This window comes from Ostrea edulis, chromosome 6 (genome assembly GCF_947568905.1).
Source record: "Ostrea edulis chromosome 6, xbOstEdul1.1, whole genome shotgun sequence".
NCBI classification, from domain to species: Eukaryota; Metazoa; Mollusca; class Bivalvia; order Ostreida; family Ostreidae; genus Ostrea; species Ostrea edulis.
The window spans coordinates 42,486,075-42,499,243 of record NC_079169.1 but is presented as its reverse complement, the minus strand read 5'-3'; the positions used below and the strand labels follow the sequence as shown (position 1 = coordinate 42,499,243).

At 34.5% G+C, this 13,169-nt stretch overlaps 1 protein-coding gene across 1 annotated transcript in view; it reads right to left on the bottom strand.

The window, feature by feature from the left end:
• LOC125683153 (alkyldihydroxyacetonephosphate synthase, peroxisomal-like) overlaps positions 1-13,169 on the bottom strand; it is a 113,828-nt gene that overhangs the window by 91,674 nt on the left and 8,985 nt on the right. The window contains exon 3 of the mRNA XM_048923991.2: positions 1,038-1,128. Coding sequence (XP_048779948.2) covers positions 1,038-1,128 — 91 coding nt within the window. The remainder of the gene's footprint in view (positions 1-1,037; positions 1,129-13,169) is intronic.

Here is a 13,169-nt window from a genome sequence, read left to right as displayed (position 1 = left end):
ATTTTGATCCCCTATTGTGGCCCCACCTTACCCCCGGAGGGCATGATTTTAACAAACCTGAATCTGCACTATGTCAGGAAGCTTTCATGTAAATGTAAAATCTTCTGGCCCAGTGATTCTTCAGTAGATTTTAAAAGAATTTTCCTCTATATTTGTATGTAAAATTTTGATCCCCAATTGTGGCCCCATCCTACCCCCGGGGACTATGATTTTAACAAACTTGAATCTGCACTGTTAGGAAGCTTTCATGTAAATATAAACTTTTCTGGCCCAATGGTTCTTGAGAAGAAGATTTTTAAAGATTTTCCCTATGTATTTGTATGCAAAACTTTGATCCCTATTGTGGCCCCATCCTACCCCCAGGGACTATGATTTTAACAAACTTGAATCTGCACTGTCAGGAAGCTTTCGTGTAAATTCATACTTTCATGGTCCAATGGTTCTTGAGAAGGTTTTAAAAGATTTGACCTATATATTCGCATGTAAAACTTTGATCCCCTATTGTGGCACCACCTTACCCCCAGGGAGGGGGGGGGGTGGGGGTGTTCATGGTTTTAACAAACTTAAATCTGCGCTATGTCCGGAAGCTTTCATGAAAATTTCAGCTCTTCTGGCCCAGTGGTTCTTGAGAAGATTTTTACCTGACTCCACCCTATTTTTGTGATTATCTCTCCTTGGAAGGGGCATGGCCTTTCATTTGAACAAACTTGAAAGTCCTTCACCCAAGGATGCTTTTGGCCAAGTTTGGTTGAAATTGGCCCAGTGGTTCTGGAGAAGAAGTCAAAAATGTAAAAAGTTTACAGACAGACGGACTGACAACAGGCGATCAGAAAAGCTCACTTGAGCTTTGAGCTCAGGTGAGCTAAAATATATTGTATAGAAAAGCAGACAGTCGACATAGTTTTATATGAATCATATAGGGTTTTAGGACATTTGATACCAGTAAATCAACTATATCAATGTCATTCTCATTTCAAAGACATCTTGAATACGAAATATCAAAGTGACGATGATACCAGAAACACTTTTATTTTTACCTGCGCTGGTGTCTTGTGGTCTAAACTAATGCCTACTGTTGCCATCATCCATTCTCGCAGAAGTGGCATCACTTGTCCACTTAAACGATACCTGCAGATCAGCAAAGACAAGACTTAATTAAATCATAACTGCAGATCAGCAAAGGCAAGACTTAAACGATACCTGCAGATCAGCAAAGGCAAGACTTAAACGATACCTGCAGCTCAGCAAAGGCAAGACTTAAACAATACCTGCAGCTCAGCAAAGGCAAGACTTAATTACATCATAACTGCAGATCAGCAAAGGCAAGACTTAAATGATACCTGCAGCTCAGCAAAGGCAAGACTTAATTAAATGATACCTGCAGCTCAGCAAAGGCAAGACTTAAACGATACCTGCAGCTCAGCAAAGGCAAGACTTAATAAATGATAACTGCAGCTCGATATCGAAAATAAATATGAAAATGATACAAGAAAAAAATACTAAAATGATACAAAAAAAGTATATTTTTAATGACCAAATTTGGAACCGTCTAAATCTTGGTTCCAAATTAGGCAAAAAATAATACACTTTCTAAATAATGAAACACATAAAAATATAGTAAAAATAAAAAAATGATACATATGATTTTCTATACTATTGTATTATTTATGTATTTTAAAAATCCCAATTCAAAGTACAAAAATAATACATTTTGGAGTAGGATTAAAAAAGTACCAAAAAAATACAAAGTGTATTAAAGTAATTCCACCCTCCTGTGATGTCATCAGATTTTGCAAAATCAATGATTTATTTAGATCTATGCATGATAGGAATGTACATTTTGTTGGAGTCTTTCCCAATAGTTATTGTAAAAAATCTTGTTAAAAATAAAATATTTCAAAAGTCTAAGTTATAGATGAATAACCAATGATAAGTTTCAAAATATTGAATCCAAGGGCAATAACTCTGCTTTTATTGATTTCTCTATCAAGTCTATTATGCAATAGATTTCCTTTATTTTTTTTTACAGACATTTTGTATATTTTTGTGAAGAAGCAGTTTTATGAAATTGTTATGAATGCTATTATATCGTCATAACCAGTTTTTATAAAATTTTGATGACGTTATTTAAGGAAAATTGCAATTTTCTGACAGTGATATATGATTCTTTTTATGTACGTCTCACATCTTAAAAAGTGTGACGACCTATGTATTTTATTTGATAATTTGTTAGTTTGAACTCTAATAAATGGAAATAAATACACTTTTTAAACTTGTATCAGATAAAACTGCGAGTATGGAGTTACCTTAATTTTGTATCAACATATTATTTTTGTATTATTTGATTCACCTTAAAAAATTAAAATAGGAAAAAAATATGAATTGTATTACCAGTAATTTTGTATCAACGTATTATTTTTGTATTATTTGGTTCACCTTGATAAATGAAAATAGGAAAAAATATGAATTATATCATTTTTGTACAGTATAATTTGTCCAAACCGGCCTCTGAGTACTCCGGCGCTCTGTCAATTCCGGCCACAAAATATAGTCCCTAACATTTATTTAACAAATCCTTTATTAATAATTCCCCGTACTCCGGATACTGCGTATTCTGGCTTACAAAGTCCCAACTGCATCAATTAACTTTAATTATCCTGTTTAAACCGGCCGCTAGATGATACACCACCCTCATTGTTACAGTCAATTGTATTTGGTGTACACAAGGTCCCAACTGCTCGTAATTAGCTCTAATCATCGCATTTAAACCAGCCACCCCACGATTACCAAACTGTCGGTATTCGGTCGATCACACACGGTGTACACAAAGGGTGTCTCAAGGGAAGCCTCAGGTAAGTAAAAGAGTGCAACTGGCGATGAGTCGCGATCAGTTTAAAATAAAACCTGATTTTTGGGGGGTGCACTTTTCAATTATGACAGCACCACGCACGAGGTAATGGCGCCCTCCCCCTAACGACAGAGATGAGAACTGACATTAAAAGAGAAAGTTCAATTAATCTATGAATTCGATACATTCTTGGAATGAAACAAAATCGGCAACAATCCCATTATGTTTTCCAAAAGCAGGGTATCCCCTCGTGGACTTCTTGGAGCTCTCAGGCGAGTCAGACAGTGATGATATGCAGTTAGTTAGCACAACACGGCATGTCCGGTTGATCACTCGGCATTACATCAGTTTCCGTTTCACAAATTGAGACAGTTGAAAGCGATACATTTACAATGAAAGCTGGGAAAGACAAATTTTAGACGAACACAACACAAACTTGACGAACGTACATATGTAGCATTTGATAACGGCGATGATGTAGACGAAATCGACAATTTACCAACAGAAAATTGCGCGAATAATTCCCAGATTTTAAACTGTTTAATAAAAATTGAAACTTTTTCAAATGAGTACGACAATAAAACACTGACATTTATATTTTTACATTCTGAATTCTTTTGTGATATATTAAAATGTTAGCAATCATTACACACGTATGCATAAATAGTGAATACAAGAGAAGCAACTCTCATTCCTGTCAACATTCTGCATTCCGGACTCTGTGTAAACCGGCCAATTTCTTTGGAACCACACATAGCCGGTTTAGACAGATTATACTGTATCACATATTATTTTTGTATTATTTGGTTCACCTTGAAAAATTAAAATAGGAAAAAAATGTGAAGTGTATTAATTTTGTATCAATATCTAAGTATTCAAAGATGGGGAGGAGAAATAATATGTTACCCAAAAAAAAGTATAAAAACAATACATATTTGAAAAAAATACAAAAAAAATACCTTTTGGATTTCAAAAAAAAGTACAAGAATGATACACAAAAAGTATATTAATGTGCTAAAAATAATACGATGCATTGCAAAGAAAAGTAAAATGAAATGTGAAAAACATGTTTCAATAGTTCTTGAAAGCAGCTTTCAATCACATTTTAGAAAGAAATTTTTAAAAAATATATGAATAAAACCTCCAGTCAAATCAACTTAGTTGTGCAAAATCAATCAAAAGTAAGGGGGAAAAGGACATGTGTTGGCTACTAATTCAGCTACTATTAAAAGTTAAAACCATTGAATATATAATATCACATGTCGCATTTATGTATTAAATTCAAAAACAGCTACTATTGTAGAGATTTAAAAAGCGACTATTAAATATTTTAGGCTATATATTATCATAAATATAATAAATAATAACAAATTGTTGGCATTTTCATTGTATAAGATTCAATAAATTGCTAGATGTTTAATCGGTATTTTATACAAATCTAGTCTGTCAGTAATGTTATATGGTTACATATCTAGTCTGTCCGTGATGTTATATGGTTACATATCTAGTCTGTCCGTGATGTTATATGGTTACAAATATCTAGTCTGTCAGTGAGCTGATGATATGGTATACATATCTAGTCTGCCCGTGACCTTATATGGTATACATATCTAGTCTGTCTAGCAAAGGCAAGACTTGACTTAAAAGAGCTGTCTTTATTGTACAATATATGTCCGACTCAATTACAACTGGCTAATTTTCATTCATGCATGTCTTAAAATTAAACTAAAGTAAATTACAGTACAATGATAAAAATTTATCTCTTGGTGACAGGTCCCAATTCTTATTCCTAAAAATAAGCAAATTCACTCTTGATCTCCAAATCTTTCAAGTAAAATTTGAATCCCTTGATACCTCAATGTTTACACCAGTTGTCAGTCATCTGTGACTGAATTAGCACTGCATGGACTATACCTGCCATGGTTTGGTAGAACTTAAAAGGATTGATTCACGATTTTCCCCCAAATTTTATTTTTCACTTTACATGATCAATATTCTACTGTCTAATGTGTTTAAAGTGTTTCACCAAAAAATTATGGTTATATATCATGACGGAAGCTCATTGTGGAGAATTGATTATTTTTCTTGAAATCAAAGATTGAGATAATTGTTATTGTTTACGAAGTTTTCAAAGTGAATGGATACTGATCCAAGTTTATCATATATATTCCATTTCAAGTATACTTTAGGAAAAATGCCGCTCCTGCAGCCTGGTCTCACTAAGTTTAATAAAAGTATTTGCAAGAATGGGAGTCACATATCTATTTATCTACTTCCTGTCACACAGGCACTCATTTTACACAGGTGGAGGAAAATCAATTCTTGATTAACGGTACAAAGTGAGGGGAATCCGAGAGTTTTTCTATGTAAAATTTGCAGTAAAAATTGCAAACAATTCATATGGGCAGAACAAGGTTCGTCTAATTTTTAAAAAATGCTACAGAAAGACACAAAATCTTTTAATTTTGAAACTGATGTTGTTTGGTCAAAATATGTTTTTAGTTTAATTTACAATATGGCAAATATTTTTGTTTGTTTGGTGTTTATGAAATTAATTCAATACTGTATAATAAAGACTTTCATGTTTACATGTGAAAATGCTTTATAGTTATTTTTATCATAAACTCTCCATTGTCATTGGGATTTTGAAATTTATCATTGAGGTATTAAATTTTCATATGTCAGACATAATATCTTATTACATTTACATTAAAATGACTGAATTCTATATCAGTGACAAACAGCAAAGATACTATAGTAATCAGCGAATTAGCAAAATACTCTTTAGACTTTTCCTGAAAAGCAAAATACTCATTGATTTGAAAATCAGGGGGTATAAAAACTCTTTGAGGTACAAAAAATTATCTGGAGCTCTGAGAGTTTTCCCTAAACTCACTGCATATCAATAATAATTACTAATCATATATATCTAACTGAATGGCCTACATTTTTGCAGTTACTCCCCTCACACCAGAAGTTGGGGGCGCGCTTACGATTGCGGTCCTAAGCTTCACAAAAATAGCATAATTAATGCATTCCAGAATAAAAAAGGAAATTCCAGGAGTACTTTTTCTGGGTTTTAGAGCAAACCTGTCATAGGGTAAACGAATTAAGATAGAGGAATGTTCTCCTATCTCAAATGTTGATGTAGTAACATTACTCTATCCTCTGTGGATCTTATTGCTCAAAATCTCTGATAGAGGAATGTTCTCCTATCTCCAATGATGATGTAGTAACATTACTCTATCTTCAATGATCCTATGATAGAGGAATATTCTCCTATCTCAAATGCTGATGGAGTAACATTACTCTATCTTCTATGGATCTTATTGCTCAAAATCTCTGATAGAGGAATGTTCTCCTATCTCAAATGCTAATGTAGTAACATTACTCTATCTTCTATGGACCTTATTGCTCAAAATCTCTGATAGAGGAATGTTCTCCTATCTCCAATGATGATGTAGTAACATTACTCTATCTTCAATGATCTTATTGTTCAAAATCTCTGATAGAGGAATATTCTCCTATCGCAAATGCTGATGGAGTAACATTACTCTATCTTCTATGGATCTTATTGCTCAAAATCTCTGATAGAGGAATATTCTCCTATCTCCAATGATGATGTAGTAACATTACTCTATCTTCTATGGACCTTATTGCTCAAAATCTCTGATAGAGGAATGTTCTCCTATCTCCAATGATGATGTAGTAACTTTACTCTATCTTCAATGATCTTATTGTTCAAAATCTCTGATAGAGGAATATTCTCCTATCACAAATGCTGATGGAGTAACATTACTCTATCTTCTATGGATCTTATTGCTCAAAATCTCTGATAGAGGAATATTCTCCTATCTCCAATGATGATGTAGTAACAATCTATCCTCTGTGGATCTTATTGCTCAAAATCTCTGATAGAGGAATGTTCTCCTATCTCCAATGATGATGTAGTAACATTACTCTATCTTCTGTGGAACCTATGATTGAGGAATGTTCTCCCATCTCAATGCTGATGTAGTAACATTACTCTATCCTCTGTGGATCTTATTGCTCAAAATCTCTGATAGAGGAATGTTCTCCTATCTCCAATGATGATGTAGTAACATTACTCTATCTTCAATGATCTTATTGCTCAAAATCTCTGATAGAGGAATGTTCTCCTATCTCAAATGCTGATGTAGTAACATTACTATATCTTCTATGGATCTTATTGCTCAAAATCTCTGATAGAGGAATATTCTCCTATCTCCAATGATGATGTAGTAACATTACTCTATCTTCTGTGGAACCTATGATAGAGGAATGTTCTCCTATCTCAAATGCTGATGGAGTAACATTACTCTTTCTCACATTATCACCAGTGTGAGATCGACTTTACCCATGTGAGACAGCGCCATGTGAGATTTTTCTGTCTCACACTGCTGCGACGTCATTTGATTGTGACGTCATATATTTTCTATGATTTACATTACACGGTGAAGATTTACGTTACACAGTGAAGTAAAAATATTTTGGATTGTTATCTTTAAATTTTAATGTAGTATAGCTTTCTGGTGGACAACCTTGGGTTTTTTAGTTTACACTTACAGTGTAAACCATTTTCGGGTATGCTCTTTCTGCCTATCTAATTAGTTTTTGCATCGAAGTTCAAATGACGATTTTGATAATCTAAAATTTTCTGAAAGCTCCTAATTTTATGCACTAAACTGTAGTTAAAATGTGAGAAAAATAATCCTTCATTATTTACTCGTGTGGGATAGGGAAATTCCACCTCTGGAACAAGATTCGCTGTCTAGGACTCGGCAAAGCCTCGTCCAAGACTGCGAATCTTGTCCCCTCGGTGGAATTTCCCTATCTCACACTCGTACTAATGAAGGATTCTATTAATCTTCTATGGATCTTATTGTTCAAAATCTCACCGCGGTGGCCGAGAGGTTAGAGCGTTCACCCTGCATGCGGAAAGCTGGGGTTTGAATCCCGGCCATGGCAGACCACAGCCTTAAGTCGTTAAAATAGGTAGTGACAGTTCCATCGCCAAATGCTCGGCATCAGCAGTGAATGTCACGGGTCCTCGGAGATTACCTTAAAAACGGATGTCCCGTGTCACAGTAGGTGTGGCACGCTAAAGAACCGGAATGTTCTCCCATCTCAAATGTTGATGTAGTAACATATAGAGGAATGTTCTCCTATCTCAAATGTTGATGTAGTAACATTACTCTATCTTCTGTGGATCCTATGATTGAGGAATATTTTCCTATCTCAAATGTTGATGGAGTAACATTACTCTATCTTCTGTGGAACCTATGGTAGAGGAATGTTCTCCTATCTCAAATGCTGATGTAGTAACATTACTCTATCTTCTATGGATCTCATTGCTCAAATCTCTGATAGAGGAATATTCTCCTATTTCCAATGTTGATGAAGTAACATTACTCTATCTTCTATGGATCTTGTTGTACAGAAAAGTCTCAATAATTAGAAACTCTAATATTGTCTTTGTAAAGCACATGCTATCTGTGTATGTACTGCACTGTCTTAACAGTTGCTTGTTAAGGGGCATCCTAAACACTATTGTATTCATAACTGTTTGGTAAGAAAATCAATTTGATAAGGGAACTGTATCTTCTCTCAATGATCATGATATAAAGAATTTCTATGAACATACACACACACACATATATATATACATGCATTAGGGCATTGGCAAAGGGGCGGCAACCATCGCCCCGATAATTTTGAAAAAAGAAAACAAAAATGCAAAATTTGGAGAGGCGATATCTACTAATTGGAGCGGTGAGTATAACGCGATCTGTGGTCAATAGAGCGGCAAAATGCGAAAGCCATTGTTTACACTAGCTGATGAAAATGGGATCTACAATTAAGTGATAAGACAATGCCTTCTTGCTGTAAAAGAACCAATTTAGCAATACTGCTAACACAAACTTTCTGTCAATTCAATGAACAGGATATATGTATAATAAAATACATAATGGTAGAAGGCCAATCTCTAAAGCTTACAAAAGTATGAAACAATTAATTACATAGAATATTGAAAGAAGGATGAGGTAGACAGGGAATCCACACATTTCAGAGAAATTATCGCCACAAAAAATTATTTAAAAAGTGGGGGAGGATGTAAGTAGTATCCATGCTTCAGGTGCCTGCATGTGGATGAATGCTCTGGATTTCTGTCATAATATAATTTCAATTCCTTAGACTAATAATTTTGTCACATGCATCGTCCAATTCGGATTTCATGAAAATATAGTTACAATTTACATTACCAATTCATTTAAGATTTTCAAATATGACAGGAAAATTACAATAATATAAATGTGATGTGTTTATAAGTTATAAAGGAACGTGATATCTTCTGTCCCCTCAAGAATTTTACTTTTTATCAATGGTGGAGAGAGAGAGAGAGAGAGAGAGAGAGAGAGAGAGAGAGAAGAATCACATTATTAAAGTTATCAGTTTGACAACAGGCTGATAATTGAATGCATATCAATGTATCAAATCCATCATGAATATTCTTACAGGTTGCATATTATATATACATGTATATATACATGTATGTACGTATCCATCTTGAAGAATCTTAGAACATATAGAGGTCATTACGTGTATAATGTTACTAATTCTTGCAATAATGCCATTATAAAACAGTTTTGAAAACACAGTTGTATTTGGTTTCATGGTATAAATAGTACATAATTTACATATACCTCAGAACTGATCATTCCACACACATACATATTGTAGGTGTGACACAGTTATGTACAGCTTTTACAGATTCCGACACTGGTTTAATTCTAATAGATCAAAACAAGAACTATTACTTTTGTCAATGTGTTTTTACTATATCTGATGCTTTTTTTTTTTTTATCAAATAAATATTTAATATAATTATATATTTTTACAATTAATATGAATGATCTGTGATTACAGTACAAAACAATCATGATACATGCATGTACTTACATAGTTACAACTTTTTAGGAAAAAAGAAATCACATATTATTAGCCTGTTTACACAGCAACAGCTAAGATGTTCAGATTTCAACATTTGACCTGAAATCTCAGGCACATTGACACAGTCACCAGCTAGCCCACTGTGATTAATTTATGTTATCAATTTGTGTAGAGCTGATAGGCACAACAACTGCAGGATGATGCTATATTTATAGATTCACAAAGGTGGCTTGATCATTCTAATCTTCACTAGCATATTATTAGATTTTGAGTTCCCAAGGGTACAATTGTATATGTAAAAATGATGTGATTGAATCTCTGAGAAAATGATTACTTACTCTAATTCTGAAGTCTAGCTTGGATAGAGGGGGAGATAAGGCCATCTTAAAGGCTGGGAGTAACATAGAAAAATTTACACCCCTACAGCAATATATATGGCAAGAGGACAGGGCTTAGCAGTGTTATCAGAATAAGCAGCAGTCTGATGCTTGACTCTACACGTGCTCTGTAGCAGACGATATTTTGAACAGGGAACTGGCATGATTTATCAAAATAAACTAAAGTTCTACCACTCCGCTCAATCTGTGAGGCACTGAAAGGATATGTTTTTACTTTAACAAAACTTCACCCTACGAACTACAAAATGAATTCATCATTGTTTTATCCGTGTCTTTTAAAACATATAGTTTTTTGATAATATACACAAATATTGGTATATATGATATACTAATACTTATGATTCTCCTCTTGGTACCTTTCAATTATGAGAAGAATTTGGGAGGAAATTGTAGCTGTGCAAAGGAGGACATGTGCATTGAAGGATTATTAAGGAACACTTTGTCCATTATGATATTTGGAGACCTACTGTCTGTGATTGTCTCTTTTGACGTTGTAATGTTCACATGTAAGAGTCCAGATTGAGAGTAATTTTAAAAGTGATGGTTGATCAATTGGACATTTGTCATCATTAGTGAGAGACAATGGGATTTACACTGGCCTAGGATATTTGCTTGATCAGAAAAACATCATGCTTGACATTATTCTAGAAAAGGTACCAGCAATCCTGCAAAACTCTGAAACAGCGATCAGACTGAACAGTCCTAATGAGTTATTTTTATAAAGTTAACAAATTTTTTAAAGGAATGTGATTATATTTAATTAAAAAATAAAATCTGGATTTACCAATGATATATGAGTAAGTACTTTTTTTTCCAAGTTATACGGTGATTTGATTACATGTTTCCTTTGGTGCAATCCCCCTTATCTAGAACTAGACAAGCATGCTCATGCAATGTGTGAGTCAACATCCGGTGTAAACAATAACAAAAGATAATCACACCCACAAAGTTTGAAATACAAATTTAACCCTGCTTCAGATTTTTTAGGCCAAAATTAAAACTTCATGAGAATTTATATCTAAAATAGATATGGCCAATATATGCACAGTTATGAGGGGAACAAGCATACCCATTTTAAAATTTAAGTACAACAGCTTAATCTTTATTTTTGCAAAATAAGTGCTGCAATCTGAATGTGACCAGAAAATTCATATATTCCACCATTTTCACCGATTGGCTGCTTTTATATCCAATTGCCGGCCTTTAAGTGTGTGTGATTAAGGGCCCCGGGAGAGGAATGTACATTCTTAAACAATATACATATATACCCATAATCATTACAGCATTACATTATATCAGATGGGCTACTACTGTCACACTTCAAAATGTTGCACTGCACACATTTAACACAGTGTTACAAATGCAAGGTGAAGATAACGAACAGTGATCAATTTCATAACTCCTACAAGCAATACAAAATAGATAGTTGGGCAAACAAAATCTATAAATTAGCACGATGAAATATACAATAGATATAACTAAAACACTTTACACATCTAAGGACGGTGCTTGAGCTAGGGGCTCTAAGGGTGCAGATCGGCCCCAAATTTACATATCTTTAAAATTCAGTCAATAAACTTGACATTACTCTATTGTTACTCTTGGCCATTTAGTTGTTCTTAATAGAGGCATATATCTGGGAAGTCTTGTATCAATGATGTCACATTCACCTGGTATTATGATGTTGTTTCCACAACAAGAGGCCCAGGGGCCTTATAGGTCACCTGAGTATCATGTAACAACCTTCCAATGTTTGAATTAGGTTTGTGTTTAAATATAAGAATTTTACTTTTGGATGGAAGAAACATTGAATAGCTATGTGGTCATGAAGTACATGTGTCATTTTAGAAGAAGATTTTTTAAAATTACACTCATTTTGATGGTTTTTGCCCCACCCCTCAGGCCCCAGGGGGGCAGGGACCACGAATTGCACAATTTTTGTTCCCCTCCACCCACAGATGCTATATGCCAAAATTGGTTGAAATTGGTTCAGGGGTTTCAGAGAAGAAGCTGAAAAAGTTCAAATGTTAACGCACGACGAACGACGACAGACAAAAACAGAAGATTTTCAAAGAAATATTGCATTTTCACTATATAATCAATCAGCCCCGCCTTTGCACCAGAACCCCTGACCCAGGGGCCATAAATTTCAGTTTTGAAAGAAGCATCCTTGATCATCATTATCATACTATTAGTTTGTCTACTTAATACCCAGCAGCAGAGGAGAAGATTTTCAAAGAAATAAAAGCATTTTCACTATATGATCAATAGGGCCCCACCCTAATACCAGAACCCCTGACCCAGGGGCCATGAATTTCACAATTTTGAAAGAGGCATCCTTGCTCATCATAACCATGCTATTGGTTTGTCTACTTAATACCCAAGGACAGAGAAGAAGATTTTCAAAGAAATAATGCATTTTCACTATATGACTTATAGAGCCCCACCCTAGCACCAGAACCCCTGATCCAGGGGCCATGAATTTCACAATTTTTAAAGAGGCATCCTTGCTCATCATTACCATGCTATTAGTTTGTCTACTTAATACCCAGAGACAGAGAAGAAGATTTTCAAAGAATTTCTACATTTTCACTATATGACCAATAGAGCCCCACCCTAACACACCAGAACCCCTGATCCAGGGGCCATGAATTTCACAATTTTTAAAGAGGCATCCTTGCTCATCATTACCATGCTATTAGTTTGTCTACTTAATACCCAGAGACAGAGAAGATTTTCAAAGAATTTCTACATTTTCACTATATGACCAATAGAGCCCCACCCTAACACAAGAACCCCTGCCCCAGGGGCCATGAATTTCACAATTTTGGTAGAGGGCTCAACGCTCATTATAATTATGCCCACAGTTTGGCTTCTTGATGTCCAGGAGTAAAGAAGAAGATTTTTTAAAATTACACTCATTTTGATGGTTTTTGCCCCTCCCCTCAGGC